Raw genomic sequence first — 21,571 nt, forward strand, 5'->3', positions numbered from 1 at the left:
CAAAATGATCACTATAGATCTTCCTTAAAATGTGTTCATTTTGATAAAATGAGATTTAAAAAAAAAAAGTTAAAGCAAACAGTCTCTTTTTTCTGTATCTCTTTTATGCACTAATGGATGTTTGAGGGCCCTCATGAATTACGCATTACATATTTACTTATTACTTACATGAAAATAAAGAAGTATCTCTTAGATATTTTTTGAAATATTTTTTCCCTCCGGATAATTTATACATGCTTTTTCGTAAGATGTCTGTATATCCGAGGTGTTTGTCTGTACATGTTCACAGCATGTGAACGGACACGCGCTCTCATAAATTTATAGCGTGTTAGATTACAGATGCTAAGTGTCTGAGCGTGCACAAATAACCCTTGTTCTATATTACTGGTGAAAACGTGGTCCTCTAATCTCTCCTCACTGACATCCAGGCACTCATGTCCCTGTTTGTGCTGGCTTCCAAAGACGGCTGGGTTAATATCATGTACCACGGTTTGGATGCAGTGGGCATAGACCAGCAGGTAAAGCAAAGCTCGTAAAACCTTTCATCAGACGCACTCAGCTTGCCGTTACGACCTTTGATCCAACTAAACCTTCACGAAAACGGCATGTCAGGATGACTTATGTTAGAAAAAAAAAATTTGAGAGATATAAATTTTGTAATTTGATGGCAAATGTTTTCAGTGAATATAGCGTAGCACTATTACATTTCATTGAGAGATTTGAGGTTTGTTTGGTTAGCGCCAAGTGGTGGCAGATGTTTTTTATTAAGTAAATGAATATGTACTTGAAACCAATATGTGTCATCCAAAGAAAACGCAGTTAATCACCTTAGACACCTGTGACTTATTTTTTTTTCGATTTGCTCTGTTCTTTCTTTAGCCCGTCATCAACAACAACCCATGGATGCTCCTCTACTTCATCTCCTTCCTCCTCATCGTCAGCTTCTTCGTGCTCAACATGTTTGTGGGTGTGGTGGTGGAGAACTTCCATAAGTGCAGGCAGCACCAGGAGGTGGAGGAGGCCAAAAGAAGGGAGGAGAAGAGACTGCGTCGTATGGAGAAAAAGAGACGGAGTAAGACAGATGTCGGGGGTGGGGGGTCGGGGGGTGGAGTAAAAGAGTGTAAAAAATGAAAATCTAGAAATAGATAAAGGTAAAAAAAATAAGCAGTTATAAGAGGGAGAGGAGCAGTGAGAGAGAGAGAGAGAGAGAGAGCAGAGATGCAGAGCCATGAGAAAAAAAAGAAATAAAAACCCGAAAGAGGAAGGGGGTGGGTGATGGGGCCAGGCTGAAAGGCTTCATTAATGGAAGGGGGCACAAGGGTTACTCCAGTGAGAGGAAATTAATTGAGGTACAAACACTGACAAACACTGAGGCAAACCTCATGTTGAAGGCATATGTACATTTCTAAAAGAACTGGAGAAAAAGGTCCTTAATCTAGAATCATAAGAAATATCTAGGTCATCACCTGTTGTATGGCGGTGTAATATATGAATGAGGCCATTAGTTATTTCAGTCCTTTAAGAGCTATTTATCTCTCTGCTTAAGGAAGTGGGTATTAATCAGCATCCTCTTTTTGTCTTACTCCGGTCATCATTTTACATCTTCCCTCTGCTATCCATTCTTCATTCCTCATTAATTTATTCCTTTCTTTTTCATGCTTCCCTTTCAACCCTCCATTCTTCTCTCTCACGTTTCCTTTATCACTCCCCCCCCCCCCTTCTTTTCTTCATGTCCGTTTTATCTCGTTCCCAATCTCTCACTTTGACCTTCTCCCTCTCTCTCTCGCCTTCCGTCCCTCGTTTCGTCCGACCTCCTCCGGTCCTCGGGGTCATCTGAACTTCATTTATCCTCTGCTTGCTCTTTTTTTTTTTCTTTTTTTTTTTTTAACCCCCTCCAACGCCCGACCGTTTTCTGCGTCTCTCGCCTGGCTCTTCCCTCGTTCCGTCACCTCTCCGTCTCTTTCCCGATGCCTTTCGATCCTTCGATCGTCGCTCATTCGTTATTTCATTCATCTCTCCGACCCCCCCCCCCCCCCCCGTCCCCCAACCCCCACCCCCACCCATTACCTTCTCTCTCTTTTCTTTCCTTCACCTCCGTCAGAGGCCCAGAAGCTGCCGTACTACGCCAGCTACGGCCACGTGCGACTAATGATCCACTCCCTCTGCACCAGCCACTATTTGGACCTCTTCATCACCCTCATTATCTGCATCAACGTTGTCACCATGTCCCTGGAGCACTACAATCAGCCGCAGGTGAGCGCAGCTTCAACACCATCTACCTTATTAAGTCGATGACCGTCTGCGTTTTTTTTTTTTTTTATCGCGTGGTCCCCTTAGACCTTTGGCCAAAGTGTCTTGTTTTGTTGGTTAGAATTGTTCACCACCCATCTCTTTAAGCTTGATTTTTTTTTTTTTTTTTTTTTCTGTTAACCGTAAGTGCTGTAGCCAAGCCAAAGCGAATGGCTTTTGAAGGACTGCGCTGTAATGAGGTAGTCAAGGGTAGACATGTGACTGTTTCTCTTTTCCTTCCTTCCGCCCTCCACCCCCCCCCCTCCTAATTTTCTCCCTCTCTTCCATCGCAGTCTCTGGAGACGGCTCTGAAGTACTGTAATTACTTCTTCAGTACCACCTTTGTGGTGGAGGCTGCCTTGAAGCTCATTGCCTTTGGTTTTCGACGTTTCTTCAAAGACAGGTAGGGTGGCGTTATGCGCCCAAGCGCCCGTTAGGGGCTGGTTTTCCCCCGATTTCCCTGTCCTGAAATGACTAATTTATGTAATGGATTAATTACTATCATCCCTCTCTCTCTGATTTTAAGTTATGCTTTGCCATTTTCACAATCTGATGAGCAGAGCCATTTGCCAAAAAACATTATAATTACAGCAATCTTGTGTTTAATGATTATTAATGTGTGTAGATTTGCTTCAGCATTGCTGTAACAGGGCAAAGCTATTATAACTAGAAAATGATCTACATATACATATACATACATATATATATATATATGTGTGTGTGTGTGTGTGTGTGTATGCGAGGTTGTGTTAATACAGTATGACAGATTAAAGACAGTATGTACTGCGTATACAGAAATAAATAATGGCTTAACATAAATATTATTCTTAGTCAGTTTTTAGAGAACTAAGAATCTCTTTTACAGATTATGCTTGAGTGTTTTAATGTACTAAGAGAATTTGTGGTTTACTTATTAGATTCAAAATGGCTAATATAATATATTTTGTCTATTGAAAAGCATTTGGAGAACAATGGATTGCAATTTTCTGTTGTTTTTACATTAGAGCAAAACCTCTTATGTTCTGACTGAAGTCAATGTACTTTGTAATACAAAGTCACATTCAATAATTTAATCTTTATTTATTCCCCCGTGAGTAATTCCATTTCTCTCTGTGAATGTTTCTGTTGTTTTTCTTGAAATTTGACCTATTTAACAGGGTAGGGATTATTGACTACCTTGTTTCTGTGGCTTGTTGAGGTTGCATAATATTTAACTGGCTTAGTTTTTTTTTGTTTTAGGCAGCCAAGAGTTTCAGAGGTTGATATAACTACTGTCAAGATCAAATCAAATCATGCAGAAACACAGAGTGTGCAGTAATGCTTACAACACAGAGGAGGGTATTCTAGGTTACCCATTCCAACACAAAAATACGCTCGGACGTCTTCTGGACGTCAGTTAACCATTAAAGAAAAAAAAAAGAAAGAATATGGTTTTCTGCTGTGTGATGAGGAGAGGCAAAATATTTGCTTTGGTTTGAAATTTGATGCCATTTCAACAGAATGTACTATAATACGTCAAGTCAATAGATTTGTGGTTCTTGCTTTGATCGTTTGCTTTGAATTAACGGCATCATGAAAATGAATCTAACATATCTTGGAATTACGTCCAAGTTAAGGCAGGAGATGTTCTTGAACGTTCTAATCCGTCCCTCAGCGTTTTATCCCGTTCCGTCTCAAACGATTCGCGCATCGTTTAACCACGTTGCGCTACGGTTCGTCCGGGTGGAATTTCTTCGTGGTGTCGGCTAACCCGGCGCTTTTGCCTCCGTCAGGTGGAACCAGCTGGATCTGGCCATTGTGTTACTGTCTGTGATGGGCATCACCCTGGAGGAGATCGAAATTAACGCCTCTCTACCCATAAACCCCACCATCATCCGCATCATGAGGGTCCTTCGCATAGCCCGCGGTGAGTTCCACCCCCGAGCCTCACTACCCCCTGCGCTATTTACATGTTCCCTGGTTGACATACCCAAAAGCCATAAGTCCTGCACTGCTAAGCCTTCAGGGAAAATCAACCCCCCCCACCCCCCCTCTGGCTGTTACTGAAAAATGAAAGTCATAGATCCTCTTTACTCGCTTCTCCCTCTCCCTTAAACTTCCATTCACCCATGCCTCACGGTGGTAAAAAAAAACTGCTGATCTGCTAGCCTGTGTAAATCCAATCTTTTTGTTGGCATAGGAACCCTTTCCTTAACTCAGTCAGGAACCTGAAAGTTCACTTCATCCTGGACGTTCATTAGAGTGACTGCATTGAAACCGCGGCCGGGTGACTCATACCTGGAACAAAAGTCAGCGAGGGGGACCGCACGGAGCGCTGAGGAAATGAACCATAATTAGCGAGAAGCGATAGATACTGTAACAGGCCGGGGTGAAAGCGCCGCTAAGAGGGCGCATTGTTGTAAACAGGTTTCTGTGGCACGCAGAGGCCGCGGCGCACCGTCCATTCACACGCTGGCGCTCAGAGGGGACCGTTTTTACTGTAGAGAAGGCTGTTTTACAGGTCTTATTTCGTTATGCGTCTTTTATGGAGCGGCCTGACGGTAATTAGCAAGGCTGCGTGTGAGACGGCGGGCTCTGTAGATGAACGCTAGCGGAGCCTTGGGACTCCCGCGAGGCGTGTGCGCACCCTTTTGACTTGGCTGCCCAACGCTTGTGCTTTGTGTTAGGCTCTTAGACTTGGCATTTTCCTTTTTCCTTTCAAATTGGACCTCTGGGACTTCCTCTTCCCTAGTCTCACATCTTTTTCTGACTCTTTCCCAGCATTCACGTTTTATATCTCTATTCACTCCCTCCCTCTCCTCCCCTCATTCTGTATTCCTTGTTTTGTTTTATTTTGTTTTGTTTTGTTTTGATTAAACCACAGTGCTCAAGTTGCTGAAGATGGCCACCGGGATGCGTGCTTTGTTGGACACGGTCGTTCAGGCTCTTCCACAGGTAAGGGCCGAACCTCAAAAAGACACACACAAGGACACGTACACATACACACACACACAGACGCAAAATCTGTCTCTTTCCAGGCCACTTCCTCCGCAAAAACCGTGTCGCTGTCCCGGTCACACATAAGACGAGCGTGGTATAAAGGGCGCTGTTGTTGGACTGTCAGCGTCGTCTCTGATCATATCACACGTTGCCCTCTGATCGTCAGATATCCATCTTCCCCTGTTACCGCCCAGCCGATACGCTTATCACAAGGGCACATGGGAGTTAATTAACAGGGCAGTGATGATGGAAGAGCGGTGTCATTTTGGGTGTCACTGACTTATAGGTTTGAGGAGGGAAAAAAAAAAAAAAAGTGATGACAGACCTTAGCACCATCTCACTTCTGCGTGACTTTCCTTTCCCCCTCCCTGCTCATTTAAAGAGTAATGAGGTCATAGCAGACGTATAAAAAAAAAAAAAAAAAAAGAGAGAGAGAGACTTACCTGTAAAAATCTAAACTAGAGAGACTCGAACAAGTTGAGAAACTTTTTGCAGGTTTTTCTTTTTTTTTTTTTTTTCCTATGAAATTCTGGCTTGCGGAGCTAGCGCTCTGGCGTCTTAGGCATTTCTTTTTGGTTTTACTGTAAGCCTCTGAAATGTTGCTCCGCTGTGCCCTGAGGCGCCACATCTTGTTTGCTCTTATCACAGTTGCGAGCGAGTTGGCTTTGTACGCGTGCGCCGTTTTCAACATTATTATTTTTATTTATTTATTTATTTATTTATTTATTTATTTTCGTTTTTTGGTTCCCGCGAGTTATATCTGTGTATTTTTACACGCTTAAATCAACCTTGACATCAGGAGCGTTCACTAAGCGAAGCGTGACCGTAGAGTCTTACGCCTGTCATTCTCCGTATCTAGCTCAAAAAAGGTTATGCGCCACTGAGTCTTAAGTAAGCTTCCCTAATGGTAGTCATGCTGGTACCGGTATCTGGAGTGATACTTCATGTTTAGTGCTCGAATTTGAACAATGCCTCTACACCTGTAGAGACTTATACCATATTAATTGTTGAACTGCTATATACTGCAAATTTTTTTCACTGTCCATCTCTGTATCACGAATTCCATTTTGATTTTCTATCATTAAACATTGGAATGGCTTTCCATGTCACATAATGCCATATTACTCTGAGTTTTTACTGGAAACTTGGTTTGTATTTGTATTATATACATACATACATAAATATTAATAATATATATACAGGTAGTATTTATACATACTTCTGTCCACTATGCAGTGCAAAATATTTGGTTCATAAAACTGACTCTACTTCTGCATCTGAAGGTATTTCATCAAAGCAGTTCTTCCCATTGGCGGTGTATCCAGATGGGTTTCCTACCAGTAATGGAATTGTGTTACCTTTAGATACACAGAGTAACCTCTGTTGCTTAGCCTGTTTCATAATAACATTCCCCCAGCCAGACCAAAGCATATTCCGGCTCCGAAAATTAGATTTACTTTTTTTCCAAGACAAACAGGTTACAAAACTAATATGCTTTTGCCAGCAAGTTCTCCTCTGGGATTTTGTTTTTTTGTTTTTTTTTTTTCCTACACACCAAACAGAATGCCTGTTAATTTAGAACCAAGAAAGCGGATCTTCCTTATCATCTGAACCGGATTTCCCCTTGGGGCTGGGGATATTTTTTTAAGGATTTACATTGTTTGATACAAGCATTCTGCTAACATTGCCAGTCCTGTGAAGCGTGTTCGCACGATTCACTGGATGGAGTGTTGATTAGTCGTCTATTTTTTTTTTTTCCAGGTGGGAAACCTGGGTCTCCTCTTCATGTTGTTGTTCTTCATCTATGCTGCACTGGGAGTTGAGCTGTTTGGGGAACTGGGTAAGCAGCTCTTGTCAAACGGGACCAGTATTTGTAAACGTACTGATCCGTGTCACTTATGGATATAGACTACCAAATAAATCTTTCCAAATATTTCCTTTTAAGAGATTACCGTGACCTTTCTGGAGTGAAAACGCAAATAAATCAAGACTTCAAAACTGTCGTACCGGTCAAATTATAATGATTTACGGCAAGGCTGACGGGGATGAACGTCAGTCAATAACCTCCTTCAACACGCACGTTAAAAAAAAAAAAATCAACAAAGAGAAATAAATCAGAATATGCTACTCAGTCAGATATCACTAGCTATATTTTCCTCATAATCTGTTCAGGACAGAGATGTGAAAACCTCAAATCTGTTTTACAGAATAGTCTCTGATACTCTTCTCTCTTTTTGTCTTTTTTTTGTTCGTTCTTTCTTATTCTCCCGACCCAAAAGTGTGTAATGAGGATTACCCCTGTGAGGGCATGAGTCGACATGCCACCTTTGAGAACTTTGGTATGGCTTTCCTCACCCTCTTTCAAGTCTCCACCGGTGACAACTGGAACGGCATCATGAAGGTAGGGAGCAGACCCAGTAAACTGAGTAGAAGTAGTTAAAACTGTGTTTGTTGCTAAAGTCTTCAACTGGAGCAAGATATTTTTAATGACTATTTTGGGGATTTTGGCTGCTCATATATGTTCATTATTTGACATGATTGTTTTTTTGTTTTTTGTTTTTTTTTGGGGGGGGGGGGGGGGGGGGGGGTTTGTGCCTTAATTTATCTTAGATAACAACTCAGCTCTTCACAGCACTGTTTAAATTTATGAACTTTTAAAGCCAAGTTTAGGGTTGGCTATAGGTGGTCACTTGTTTTTGTGCCGGATGAATTGGCATTATTAGTGGTTTTCTGAACTCAGGGGCAAATGGGGAAAATAGCAAAGACCTCGTAGATTTCATAGACAACCCCCCCCACCCCCCCACCCCCGAAAAGAAAAAAAAACTGTTAAGACATGTCTGATGCTCCCATCAAGTCCATCGAAATGAATGCACATGTCCCATTTTCCCATCAGGATACCCTACGGGAATGCCCTCCGGGAGAATACACCTGCAACCCCAGCCTGCAGTTCATCTCGCCGTTGTACTTTGTTAGCTTTGTGCTAACCGCCCAGTTTGTCCTTATCAACGTGGTGGTGGCTGTTCTAATGAAGCACTTGGACGATTCCAACAAGGAGGCACAGGAAGACGCGGAGATGGACGCAGAAATTGAACTGGAGTTAGCCCAAGGCGGCCTTTGCTGTCTGGGGGGGTTGGGGAGCGTCGTAGGTGGGAGCAGCGGAGCTGACCGAGGAGTGACCGACTGCGGGAGCCGGCACGGCCAGGGTGTGGTCACTCCTCACAGGGGAGCCCATGAGTCGCACAACCCAAGGCGGCTCTATTCACCAGCCCAGGTCAGTGCCTCCACATTAACACCACCCCCCCCCCCGGTACTCCACAGCCGATCCCATTCATAAAGAACAAATTAGATTCACACAGAAAATGCAAACTTCTCCATCTCAGCACACAGTGCCAGTTTGAACTTGCTACCTTTTCTTCTGGTCTTTGTCTGTCTCTTTCTTGTCGTAATATGGCCATAGTGTGTATTTCCGCTTGTATATTGTTTTCTCACTCTTTGAATTCCATTTTGACATTTGTTGGATTCCCACTGTTTGTAATGTTCTACTGTAGTTGGATTTATCTGATAAGTGGTGTCTAAGGGATACTAAACTGAAGGGATTTTGTGGATGAGTCATAAGAAGGTATATTATGCTTTGAGGTGTGCATGGAGGAAATGAATCCCTGCATTTCTTTGTAATTACAACCAAATGTCAAATTCTGGCATCCTGACCACTCGCGGTGATGGTTTTTTATTTTCGCAAACCTCATGAAGCAAAAGCAGCCAGCACACAAACACACACACACACACACAGAGAAAGAGAGAAGGCGAGAGAGATAGTCAGGCATGAGTCACAGATGTGTGGTCTGCTGCAGAATGTGTTGCATAAACTCAGAGCCCCAACAGCCGTATCACTGCTCACCTTCCCCACATGTCTAAGAATAGCACAGGCTAGCCATTTTTAGCCTCCCTTGTTGACTGGTGTAAATGTGCAATTTCAAACGGAATAGCAACAAGCCCCATCTTCCCAGCCCATCAAACAGGGTCCATGATTACGGCACCTAGACATGTCTGAGTTTATTTATAGAGCCAAATTCAATTTGGAAAGCTGAGAGAAGATGGGCCTACACAGATAATGAGAGGTACGAAAGACAAGGGAGGAAACCAATCTAAATAATTGATGCAGTAAATAGATAAAATGGAACAGGGAACACTAAGAAAGTAGATCGTGTTCTGGAACATCTAAAAAGGCTCATTGTGTGTATGCTCACAGATAGAAAAACAGTCAATGAAGAGAGACAGTTGACCAGACTGATAGAAAGACAGAGAGACAGAGAGATAGATAGATAGATAGATAGACAGACAGACAGACAGGCAGGCAGATAGATAGATAGATAGAGAGATTGATAGAATGACTGATGGAAGGGAGAGAGAGTTAGAGAGTGTTTTATGCGGGAAAAATGTCTGAGGATAGTAAAGAAAAGCGACTGAGAGATGTAGAGGTAAAGGGGTGAAAGGAGATGGAGAATAAGAGGAGGGGAAGAGTGACAAAAGGTGAAATAAACGACGCTGAGTGGCACACTCTGAAAGAGAGACAGAGAGAGAGAGAGAGAGAAATATTTCCGTCCCGTCACACAGTGAAAGGAATACTGGAATGCAGAGAAACAAAAAAAACAGAAAAAAGAAAAAGAGAAAATGAGTGGCATGTGAGGTCTCTTGCTCATTGTTCTCTCTCTCTCTCTCATTGTCTGTGTACCTCTATACCTCACCGTGTTATTTTTATCCCTGAGAAAAAGCAGAGACTCTGAGGAACTGGAGGGGAGGGAGAGAGAATCTGTTGTTTTGATTCTGTATACCAGGTTTCTATACCCCTGTGTCTGATTCTTTCCCATACTTGGCCCCTTTCCTATCAGTCTTGCACCAATATGAAGCCTTCCTGCCAAAATGAAAACTGATATAAAAACTCCTCACTGTCAGCGCATTGATTTTCATCTCCATCAGCTTGCTTGAGAAACGCTATAAGGTGCTAAAGTCTGAATCAGCACACTGACAGACTTGTAAACTTGAGTTCTTGTATAGATTGCAGGATGCCTGGGCAGTTGGCCATATACTCAGTGGGTAAAATGCTAATATTTTGGAAGGGGAACAGAATGTTATTTTTTATTGGCTGGCATCTCTTTCTCTAGTGGTTTTAGAATTGCCAAAATGTCTGATTAGGAATAAATATATAAAACAGAGCTGACTGAGGAGAAAATGAATTGCTTTTTCAATCGTCATGTCGGTGATCCTGAACTATGACTTAGGTCAAGCTGGATTAGGTTTCGTTGAGTTTGGGAAATGAGTTTAGACTCAATGTGTGTATTTAAAGCTATCCATGGATATATGATTTTACAGAGCAAGAGAAAGGGAGAGAGTGTGAGAGAGAGAAAAAAAGAGAGAGAGAGTGAGAGAGAGAGGGCAGTTGGAGGTCAGAGAAGGTAAATGATGCAACCAGCCAAGCTGTTGCTAGATTTCCCAGGCATGGACAATCCATAACGGAACAGCTGGATGAGTGAAATCCTGCTGATCTTCCAGACTTAGAAAGAGGTTGTATGCAGATCACACGATGTAGATCTCAAGAACTTCACAGTAGGGCGTGTAAGGTTTGAAGCAGCGGGAGAGGGTGCTAACAGAGCACTGCGCTAAACCGGATCACTGGTGGAATTTATCCAAACTACCCCCGAAGACAATTGATCGATATCGCACCCTCTCCCCCGTGGCGGCCCTGCCCGCTGCCTCGCAGCGGGGGGGGGGCTGGCCTTAGCGGGCACGCTTGGACGGGCACCGCTGGACTGTACGCTCGGATGGGCACGGGCAGTGGTGCTCCATTGACCACTGTCTGCCTTCATCACCTCACACTCAGGGAGAGTGAGAGAGAGAGCACAGAGCAATGTGGATAGTCCTGAAGGGACGAATGCGGTCAGCCCTGTCAACGAGAAAAAGAGAGAGAGAGAGAGAGAGAGAGAGAGAATGAAGAGAGTGAGAGAGATACCTTGACACGCACACTCACAAAGAAAACAGGCTACAGACAGTACGTGTTAACACTATGGATTACATTAGTCACAAAGTCATTATAATGCAAGTTAACAATTATGAATGATTTTCAAAATTATTCTCCCCAGGTTGACGATACCACCCCTGGATGATATGCATAAAGTAAACAATATCTGAACACAAATTCAGTTCTCCTCAAAGCATGTCTAGCCTTTAAAACCATCATAAATAGCAATTCCCCTATATTAGGGAATGTTCTGCAGTAAATATCTTTAGTAGCGAATTCTCTTTGCTAAGTCAGACACATAGGGGAAGCCCTGACAGCCTTATGGAACACTCGCTCCTTAAATTGGACAAAGCACTTTTAATAGTAGTCTGCAATTAATTACAGACAGGCAGGGCAATAGGACACTTCTACCGAGGCCTGGTATTTAAAGAAGCAGCAATCGGCCCTCTCTGCAGCGCACTACAAATGCCACTGAGACAAAGCAAGATAATGTTTAATGGAACTACGCTAAGATTAATCACTTTAGCTCCAAGCTGGAAAGAGAGAGAGAGAGAGAAAGAGACAGAGAGAGGGAGAGAGAGAGAGAGACAGAGAGAGAGGGAGAGAGAGAGCGAGAGAGAGAGAGAGAGGGAGAGAGAGAGAGAGAGAGAGCGAGAGAGAGAGGGAGAGATCTGGAGCAGTATAATTGAGAATGTGTCACAATGAGCATTCATTCCAGATTGTGAGAAGTAGCAAGTGAAAATCTGCCATGAGCTTCTGAGAGGATTTATTTGAACAGACAGGAGAAGATGAGAGAGAAAAGGAAAAGAGGTCATAGTTTGTATTTGTTTTTGTGTTTGAACTCATGTTTCACTGAAGATGTTCGTGGAAGCAATGCTTTTCACTTGCCACTCCAGGCTAATTCTGTTAAGAGTTCCCAAGTTTTTTGACCTGTAAAATCTCTGAAATTTGAGAAAAATATCATATATCCTGAAAAAGATCTGGAAAACAAAGATCATTGTTTCTATGAACGTGTTGGTTGATACAACAAAATATGTGGGAAAATTGTGTTGATAAATTGAATACATGGCAGAAGGCGTTCAGAGGTGGGTGAGGCTACTGTGGCAAGCTGGTCAGTGTGGCTTTCATGTGATGTTTTATATGTTAATATGAGAGAAGCCAAATAAACACACAATGGGAGTTAGAAAACAGGACATGTACCTGTACAAAAACTCTTGGAAATGTCCTGGAAAACCATTTCTTAAAAAGAGCGGGAAATCTGACTGGGTATCACAAAGGCCTAGATAGGTGACAACAGTCTCAGAGCATGAATAAACAGTTTTTTATGTGTGTGCGTATATGTGTGTGTGTGTGTGTGTGTGTGTGTGTGTGTCTCTTTCAGGAAAACCAGTGGCTAGACAGCGTCTCTCTCCTTATTAAAGACTCTCTGGAAGGAGAAATGCAGATGATTGACAACCTCTCAGGCTCAGTCTTCCATCACTACTCCTCTCCACCCATCTGCAAAGACTGCAGGTGTCATCCGCAAGAGGTACACGCTACACACAGAGAAATAACCCTGCACTTTTGTTTTAAATATATGTACAAACTAGTCTGGATAACAAAAAAAAAACACACACACACACACACAAGTTAAACAGACGTGATTTCTAACCTTCGACCAAAATCTTCAAATCAAAGTTTCACATTGAAGATGAAGTTACTTTCTTTAGCTCAATTTTTTTTCCTTCTCTTTCTTTCTTTTTTGTTTTCTTTTCTTTATGTGGGCAATCAGTTGGTGATATATTTCATATTCACGCTGTTCTGCACTATATGTGCTCTGCTCACAGCGTCTAATTTAAAATGCAAAGATTACTCAAATGCCTGAGTCATGCTGGGAAATATGCAAATTTTGCAACTCCCTCTGTGACTAACCAAATGCACAGAACTTGGTCATCTTATGCTTCTGAATCCATATATCTGAGAGGTAGGAGGAATATATTTAAATGATACGCCACATCTTATAAAATAAAGACCGAACAGGATTCTTAGACTTACTTTTGAGTTGGAAAACATCCCAAAAGTTACTGAGTCTGGGAAGAGAATCATATTAATGCAGTGTACATTACTGTTCAGGCAAATGTAGTGTTTCATTACTACAGGTTACAACATTACAGTTAAAGCCGCACCTCCGGCAAGCTGCGACCCGTGACGTTTCATCATCAAACGATGCAGTCACGTCTGATGTGTGTGCCAAATTTCATGAGTTTTTAGACATTGGAAGCACTATCCTCCTGTTTCCAGATGGTGGCGCTGTAGCATAGACACACTTTTCATATGCAGATGGCATTATGCTCAATGCGCAAATAATCCTGTGAAAGTTGAATTTCATCATTCGATGCCGCAGCATAACTACCGCACCTGTCTTGCGTGCTGCAGCACGCAAATTAATTACATCAGTGCACATCTGGAAAGTTTAGATGCTGGATTGTGGTTACATCAAGCAGGTGAAATTTGTATAGATGTGATTAATGTTCTAAGTGGCAGGACCTGTGAGGTTTGAGTCGTATCAATCAATGCTTGGCGAATTTATCACGCAGTCCTGTTTGCGTGGCGAGACACCTTGCAAGTTATCAAAAATCCCTTCGCAATTTAAAATCAGCAACGTCTTGACATCATATAAAGCAAATTTGACATGAATCTGATGAACTGCCTAGGAGAATGTCAAAATGTGACACGTGTCAAAATGCACAAAATCCGAAATAACTCGCTTCTTGTTGGGCGTGGCTGATACGATGTACTTCAGATTTGTTCGTCTTGGGCAAACCCACATGCCCACTAAATTTGGTGCGTGTAGGTGAAACTATATGTCGGCCAAAAGACTCAATGCCATATGGGGGCGCAATGGAGTCCTCGGGCCACACCTGGGACCAAGCCTGTCTCTGAGTAACTGTCACAAGCACCGAGTTTTCGCCCATGGGAACCACCTCAAAAAAGCCTTGAAGAAAAAGAATAAATAATCCTTATGGAAACAACAGGGCCTTGTGCCACTGGTGCATGCGTCCTGCGGTGCTCAGGCCCTAAATACATATGTCAAATGACAGAGTGAAAATATTTCATATTTCTTGTAATAACAAGTGCGATTAGTGCACGGTGTAAAGAGTCAAGTCACAGAACACAACAAAGCACGGACTCTTCTGTTTCTTTCTTTTCAATGATCACTTTAAAAAAAGGTTTTAAAAAAACACAATGCATGTGGCAGATCGACTTGGGCTGGGTGAGATAGCTTTGTTAGACAAAATGTGGCAGCAGATTCTATCGTATTATTTTAGATTGACATATATGAATCTTGCTGGAGGCAGTCACTGTCATATGTGTGTGCTCTGTGTGTGTGTGTGTTTGTGCTGTGTGTGTCTGTGTGTGTGTGTATGTGTGTGTGTACTTGTGAAATCTGACAGGGCTGACTTGGAGGGGGACCCAGTCCCAGGATACAGTTCAGCTTTTCACACTCTAGTGTCACTTTCTTACAGTGTGTCTATCATGGCTCTTCTCTCTCTCTCTCTCTCCATCTGTCTTTTTTTTCCCCATGAGATCAATGTCAATTCACGAATCACACTTATACAAGCTATCTTATGTCAGATAACCACAAGTCTACGATTATCCTCTCTCTCTCTCTCTCTCTCTCTCTCTCTCTCTCTCTCTCTGTGTCTGTCTCCCTCCCTCTCTCACACACACATACACACACAGGGAAGAATAACTATTCTGATCATTACTTAGACGGAAATAGGATGATACAGGTATCAGTCAACGTATCTTTTCGTCGATCCGCACGCTAAAGGAGCTCCTTAAGTGTCAGACGTCCATAGACAGCACACATGCTTGCATGCCCTGTCTGACTGTTATGCTACGTGGGATGCTTGGTCCATATGGTGTTCTATACTTTACCTGGGGCTGTATCCTCAGATCCGACTGGCTGAGATGGAGCAGGCGTCCCTGATGTCAGAGCAGCTCTCTGATAAATCTTCGTCGTTGGCATTACCTGATGACCTTAGTCTGGATGACCATAGTGTGTTTCAGTTGCTGGTGAGGGACAGTAAGGTATGTTAGAATGATTTTACTGTTGTCTGCCAAGGTGCTGTACACACCGACACATACACACAGCAGTGCACACGCGGATGTCCATGAAAATCCTTTACGAGCCCTTGGGACATAATGTTCTCTACATTATCCTAATCTGTCATCGCCTAATTAATCTCTATTTACATGCTTAATTACCTGATTAATCAATCAGCATTCCTGCTTTGATTTCTCCTCATGCTTTTGGGGTAGCCAAACCTCTCATGGCCTACAAAACCTCATCAAGATTAGCTTCACATATCTGGTCTGCTCTCTCATGCTTCGTGTATTGCTTTTTATATTTTATTTAAACATCTCTAATTTGATAGCAACGTCATAATAAGGAAAACAGATGAGCACAATGAAGCTTATAATTATTTTCTGTGATGTGTTATTGATCTAATCTGTTTTGCACTAAAGTGAGACATGGAGCTGAATATTAATACAAAATGTTAGAGAGAAACCTTCTGTGTTATCTTTTCTAATGTATTTTCATATCAAATCCTTTTGAAATATTTTCTCTGGTGAAAGTGATGGAAATGCATATATGGTGGAGCGCTGACAGAATATCAACACAAGCCAGTGTATGACTTCCGTTAATGAAATGATAATATGCCTTACTTCGAAGCTTACCCTTGTATTTTCTATATGTGGATTAGCAAGAGGCTAAAGCTGTCTAGAATGCTAATAAAGGGTAAAACGAGGTTGACCTTAAAAATGCCGCTAAGACATTTAAGCGGTGAAGTTTAACCACTAGGAATATTAATGTGGCCACAGGGTAAGGCAAACCATCTTAGGCTGCTTAAACTTATAATTTATACTGTACGTGTAGTAAGCTGAATGCTAATGTTACGTCTGCAAAGTGATGGGGTTCGACATTTTTATACAGGAGGAGAGGGGAAGCAGTGAATCCCATAGTTCAGAAGAGCTAAGGCCCACCCAGGCTGACTGTAGAGGTTCTTGCCCCCACAGTCGAACCCCCAGCATGGGGAGAGAGGTGGGTGAAGAGCTGATCAGAATGAATTTTCAGGAGCCAAGTCGGGCCCAGTCTCAGCAAGATATTCTCTCCCACGGCCCAGGTAAGACCTGAACCATCTCGGCTATTTCCTCCAGTGAATCACAATAGACCTTCACCAGTTTTCTAACTTGGTTCTGTAGTTCTTGTGCCTCCCATTATCTGTCGCTAATCAAGTATGTCATTTTCTAGCTGAGAAGCTTTTTGCACACGCTGCTTTTGTTAATGCTCCTGCATGGGTGACTGCTTGTACTTGTCTAGTTAATGAAATGATGGATTACTTCAGCCAACTTGCCGACTGATGCATGACATTTTGACATGGATTTGCTTGACCAACCACAACATTACTATAGGGGCTATTGGACGGCTGTCTGTTAGCATAGCGCAGCTGGTAGAGCGAGAGCCTACAGCCATATGATCTCAAAAACTGAATGTTATGGTATTCTCGATAGATGGCGAGCGTTTCAGCAGTAGCAGTCGTGCTGATGAAAGGGGATCTTCACCCCTCTTTCATCTCCCTGCGGAGTTCTTCCATCCAGCTACAGCTATTCCCCAGGCTAGCCCAGGGACAGAGGCTATCAGAGAGGGGAGAGCAGTTTCCAGACTTACATCACCTGCCTCTTGGGCCTCTCTCAGGTCCCCCGGGGCCAACAGCAGAGTGATAGGATCACAGGTAAGAATCACACGGCGCTTTTGTCAAGATGATGATTCTTATCCTCAAGAACCTCTGTCTCAACCTCACCCCTGACTTCTTCTAGTCCACTTGGAATTTGTGTAAACCTGTGTAAACCTCACTCAGGGGATGAAGACCCTCTTGTTTGAGAACAACACTGCCTGCCAGTATTCACAGCTTGTACAATGCTGGATTGCTGAACCTGCCAGTACATGTAATTATTCACAGTACACCATCTGGTATTCTTTGTGCTCCTTGTGCTAGACTCCTGGCCTTTCTCTTTAACTCCTAACTGCCATCTGTCCTCTCCCTTAGCATCCATCCCATAGTGACTCCTCTCTGGTCACCGGAAGCTCTGAGGGTAGTCTGCACGCAAAGTTGGAGGAAGGCCTGAGCTTCAGTGTCTCCCCACCTCAAGATATGGCCCTGCCTTTGGTCTGTCCCCTCCCCAACAACCCTCACCCTTCCCCGGAACTTACCCAGCGAGGCCTTGTTTGCCCACCTCAGACTGTGTTTAACCTCCAGGCCACTAAGAGGCACCAGAGGAGTCAAAGCAGCTGTGGAGGTAGCACCAGCCCCGGATGCAACAGGCAAGATTCCATGGACCCTTCTGATGAGGATACAGGAATAGGGATTGGAGGAGAAGGGTCTAGTCAGGCCTTTAACAGCGAACACTTGTCAGAAACCTTGAGCAGCCTCTCGCTAACCTCACTCCTCTGTCCTGGCTCACTGGCTCCGCCAGTGGTCAAAAAGTGTAACAGCACTGGGAGCCTTGACCAAGGGAGTCTATCCATGCATGGTAAAGACGGACGACAGTTTTATGGTATGGACCCTCTTGGATATCTCTCAAACCCCTGCACTGAGGAGAGAGGAAGGGGGGGAGGGGACAAGGGGGTGACAGGTTTGGGTCTGAAAAGCTCCAGTCAGACAATGGACGCTGGCTCTCGGAAGAACAGATGAAACTCAACAGTCTTTTCTCTCTGCTGCTTGCGTTCCTCTCCTTCCAATGTTTGGAGAGTTGTTTGACATGTTCTGTGAACTACCCCTCTCTCTCACTCTTTCTCAGTAGTGGTACATCCATGTTTTGTATTGCCTCATTGAATGGGTGAATTTCAGAGGAGACAGGATTGTTCTTATTCAGGGAAGTACAATGGAAACTGAGAAAAGCAGGTACATGGAATTCCTTCCTTCCTGTGTGTGAGATGTAACGAGGCAGTTGTGAACTTTCTCACCACAATCTGGTGAGAACAAACAGAAGATCCTTGCAGAGCAAAACATAGCTATGGAGGAAATTCTATGTTGATCAGCCCCATTTAAGGAGGAAACTAAAAAGAGAAATAAATTAAAAAAAAAAAAAAATTTTAGCAAATAATAATATGTAGGCAAAACAAAACCTAGAGATCTTTATCTAAAGTTCCAAACTCAAACAAGTTGTTTCCTATCAACAATGTCGCCTCAATCTTTCTACGGTAGGGTGACGTCACAGGTGGTCCAGGCTCCTTTTGACGGGAGACTTTTTTGCTGTACATCAAACCAGGTTTTGAAGAATTCACATTGAAAAGGTAGCAATGACTGAACTTTTAACTTTAGAGCCTCTCCCTTAGCAGTGTAAAGAAATACTGTAGTAGTATATTTTCTAAATGTAACCCTAAATGTTATATTTGTGAGAAAGTGTGTTTGAATGTGTGCGTGTGTGAGCAGTCAAATATTGTCTTAAAAATACAAATGGAGGGCTCATTTCTATGGTAGATCAGTATTTAGAGTGTATTTTGGGGAGAAATATCTTTGGAGTATATCATTACAGGGCATCCATGAGAGGGTGCTTGTTTCCTCTGCTGTCAGTCATCATTACTTAGTTCAGACAAGAAATGACACGATAAAAAGAGTAAAAAAGAAAAAAAAAAAAAAGTGAAAGCAACCCCACTAACGGAGGCCTCTTTTTCATCTATGCTGACTGCTTTGTCAATACTTTGAATTGAAGTGGCATTATATAGAAAGAAGTTCTGCATGAGAAGAATATGTCAGACATAAACGTGAATCACAAAGATGTCAAAATTGGAGCACCCCAATTTAATAATACATCCTCCTCAAGAGACAAGATCAGAGGAACTGTCTCTGGATCCTTACCTTTCATCTTGTTTTGCTTTTCTTTCATTGCTATTTACCTTTTTGAAGTGGCTTCCAGTCGGCTGGGCTGAAAAAAAACAAAAAAACAACAACACAAAATCCACTCAGTTTAACCTGGCTATACAGGTCTATTTTTTTTTTCTTTTCTTCTTTTTTTTTGGGGGGGGGGGGCACTGAAATATTGATCGAGTGTATTGAGTGTAAAGGAGCCAGTGTCGGTAAATGGCCATCAAATTTAACCTTTCAGGTATTTGAAACATTTCTATCTCTTTTTTTTTTTTTTTTTCAGAATGCATGTTCGTTTCTTAAATGTCTTGATGTCAGAGCCCCTTCATATAGAAATGTTTATTAGCTTAGCAATGAGCCCCACTGTTATTTCGCATGCTCCTTTTGAGTGCACTTTCCCATTAATCTGTCGCCAACTTTAATGCCTTTTTACTACCACACTACACACTGACTAAATGAACAAATCTAATGGAGCCCAAAGCCTACGTGTGTCTCTTTAATCAGCAGAGAACTGGAAGTTTGTTTTACATCAAACTACAGGGGGAGGAGTGTGTGTGTGTGTGTGTGTGTGTGTGTGGGGGGGGGGGGGGGGGTTGCCTGTTGATGTAACGTTATTGGATGAATTTTTACGTAAAAAAAAAAATGTTAATAACCTTTTGTGCTGTATACACCACAACGCTAGTATAAAATCCAGTTTGCCGGAAGTTTTAGGCCATCATACTGCAGTCTCAAAACCAGATTAAAACCAGTTTGGTATAGAAGATGATTTGATTGAAATGATAATATACTAGGTATTCTATTACATTTCATTTTAGATTTTTTGAGGAGCTTCACCTCTGACTTTCGCTTTACAGCCTGCACATTAGCTACAGGGAAACATGACGTATGATATTGTTTATTTGATGGACTGCTCCATTCAAGATGAATGTTTAAATTAATTGGTCATCTAAGGTGATCTCTTGATAAAAACATGTTGTATAAATGTACTGAAGACTTAGACTAAAAACTTCAGACATTTACTGAGAGGAAAGGACAAGAGAGGTACCCAGAGGAGCAGAGAAGACAGAACAGAGAAAATTTGATGAATGTTTGACGAAAATATTTGAAGTAAGTGTTTGGCCTGCACATTTTCTGTGTTTGACCTGAATATCCATGTCTACATGACTAAGTTCACAGTGGAGAACATGTTTTATTGATTGTATGGAGACTCTCTCTAGCAGAGGTAGAGAAATCATGTCAGGTCCAAGAGGACCATTTTAAACTTATGAGAAACCCTTTTTGTTCCTAGACATTGAAAAATGATATTAAAGAGGTTAAGTAAGGATAAGAAGACTTATGATATGATTATGCTGCTCTACAGAACATGTTGATATTTCGTACCTTCTACAAAAATATGTTTATGGGTCACGTTGCGCACACAGTGTGTAATCCCCAAGTGATTAATTGTGTAATTACATTGTAATAGGCATTGCTTTAAGTCTGTCCTACTTTATATCTATGGTCATTTTTTCTTTGTGGCAAGACTTCTGGTCAGTGGAAAAACTATGTTGAAACAAGGCTTAAATGGGTTAAGTATAATTATGCTATGCGCAATTACTGTTTTCATTATAACATCCCTCTCATGTTTATGTAGGTCTTTAGAGAATAATACTAGGAATGAGTTTGTAATTCATGGATACCTTTCATAGCACGGTCAATGAATTAAAATGACCTGTGAAATACCTGTAACAGTCAACAGTACTGCTGTGAATTCAAACATTCTCCCTTAGCTGAAACAGATATCCATATTTCCTGTAGGAATATGTTCCTACGAAGAAAGATGCTGAGAAAATCTGCTCTTGACGAAAAAAAAAAAAAAAGGAATAGAAAAAGAATCTTTCTATTCAAAAAGCTGTCAGATTTAATAGAGCGAGATCTTGCAGACAGACAAACACATGCATGCCTTACAATACCGAGCTGTCCCATTTTAATACATCACGGCGTGTTGTTGTTTAGCGGATGGTTGGTTCTCTGTTATGTGCGGGACCTCTCTGTGGGTTACCTGCTGGCGGAGCCAGATGAGACCCCGATGTTCTAATGCAAACAGAGTCTCAGTCGGGAGCCGTTTCCCTTTGATGCGCCGCTGTGGGTCACGCTGCTAATGACACATGTGAATTAGCTGCAAAACAAGCACCTGGGGTGTTTCTGGCAAACCTGAGCAAGACCGCTTACGTGAGCTCACCACGGTATCTCCTGTGTGTAGGAAGGTATAAGTCTCTTGGCCTAGATAGAGATGTTTTCTGAAGTTTCTAAAGGACAGCAAAATACTGTCTGCCGTCGTTTCTGCAAGTGTACGTCTATACCCCGTATCTACCGCTTAAAAAAAGTCTCTCGG

The 21,571-nt window shown here is 42.4% G+C and overlaps 1 protein-coding gene across 1 annotated transcript in view; it reads left to right on the forward strand.

Annotated features, from left to right (window-relative positions):
* The window catches only part of LOC115819842 (voltage-dependent T-type calcium channel subunit alpha-1I-like), an 85,972-nt gene extending 67,948 nt beyond the window's left edge, over nucleotides 1-18,024 (forward strand). The window contains exons 23-36 of the mRNA XM_030783355.1: nucleotides 429-518; nucleotides 880-1,072; nucleotides 2,102-2,253; nucleotides 2,583-2,692; nucleotides 4,062-4,195; nucleotides 5,153-5,223; nucleotides 7,030-7,108; nucleotides 7,548-7,669; nucleotides 8,162-8,539; nucleotides 12,666-12,812; nucleotides 15,224-15,358; nucleotides 16,266-16,455; nucleotides 16,844-17,064; nucleotides 17,380-18,024. Of these exons, the coding sequence (XP_030639215.1) occupies nucleotides 429-518; nucleotides 880-1,072; nucleotides 2,102-2,253; nucleotides 2,583-2,692; nucleotides 4,062-4,195; nucleotides 5,153-5,223; nucleotides 7,030-7,108; nucleotides 7,548-7,669; nucleotides 8,162-8,539; nucleotides 12,666-12,812; nucleotides 15,224-15,358; nucleotides 16,266-16,455; nucleotides 16,844-17,064; nucleotides 17,380-18,024 (2,667 nt within the window). The remainder of the gene's footprint in view (nucleotides 1-428; nucleotides 519-879; nucleotides 1,073-2,101; nucleotides 2,254-2,582; nucleotides 2,693-4,061; nucleotides 4,196-5,152; nucleotides 5,224-7,029; nucleotides 7,109-7,547; nucleotides 7,670-8,161; nucleotides 8,540-12,665; nucleotides 12,813-15,223; nucleotides 15,359-16,265; nucleotides 16,456-16,843; nucleotides 17,065-17,379) is intronic.
* The last annotated feature ends 3,547 nt before the right edge of the window (nucleotides 18,025-21,571 follow it).

Source organism: Chanos chanos, chromosome 8, assembly GCF_902362185.1.
Source record: "Chanos chanos chromosome 8, fChaCha1.1, whole genome shotgun sequence".
NCBI lineage: Eukaryota > Metazoa > Chordata > Actinopteri > Gonorynchiformes > Chanidae > Chanos > Chanos chanos.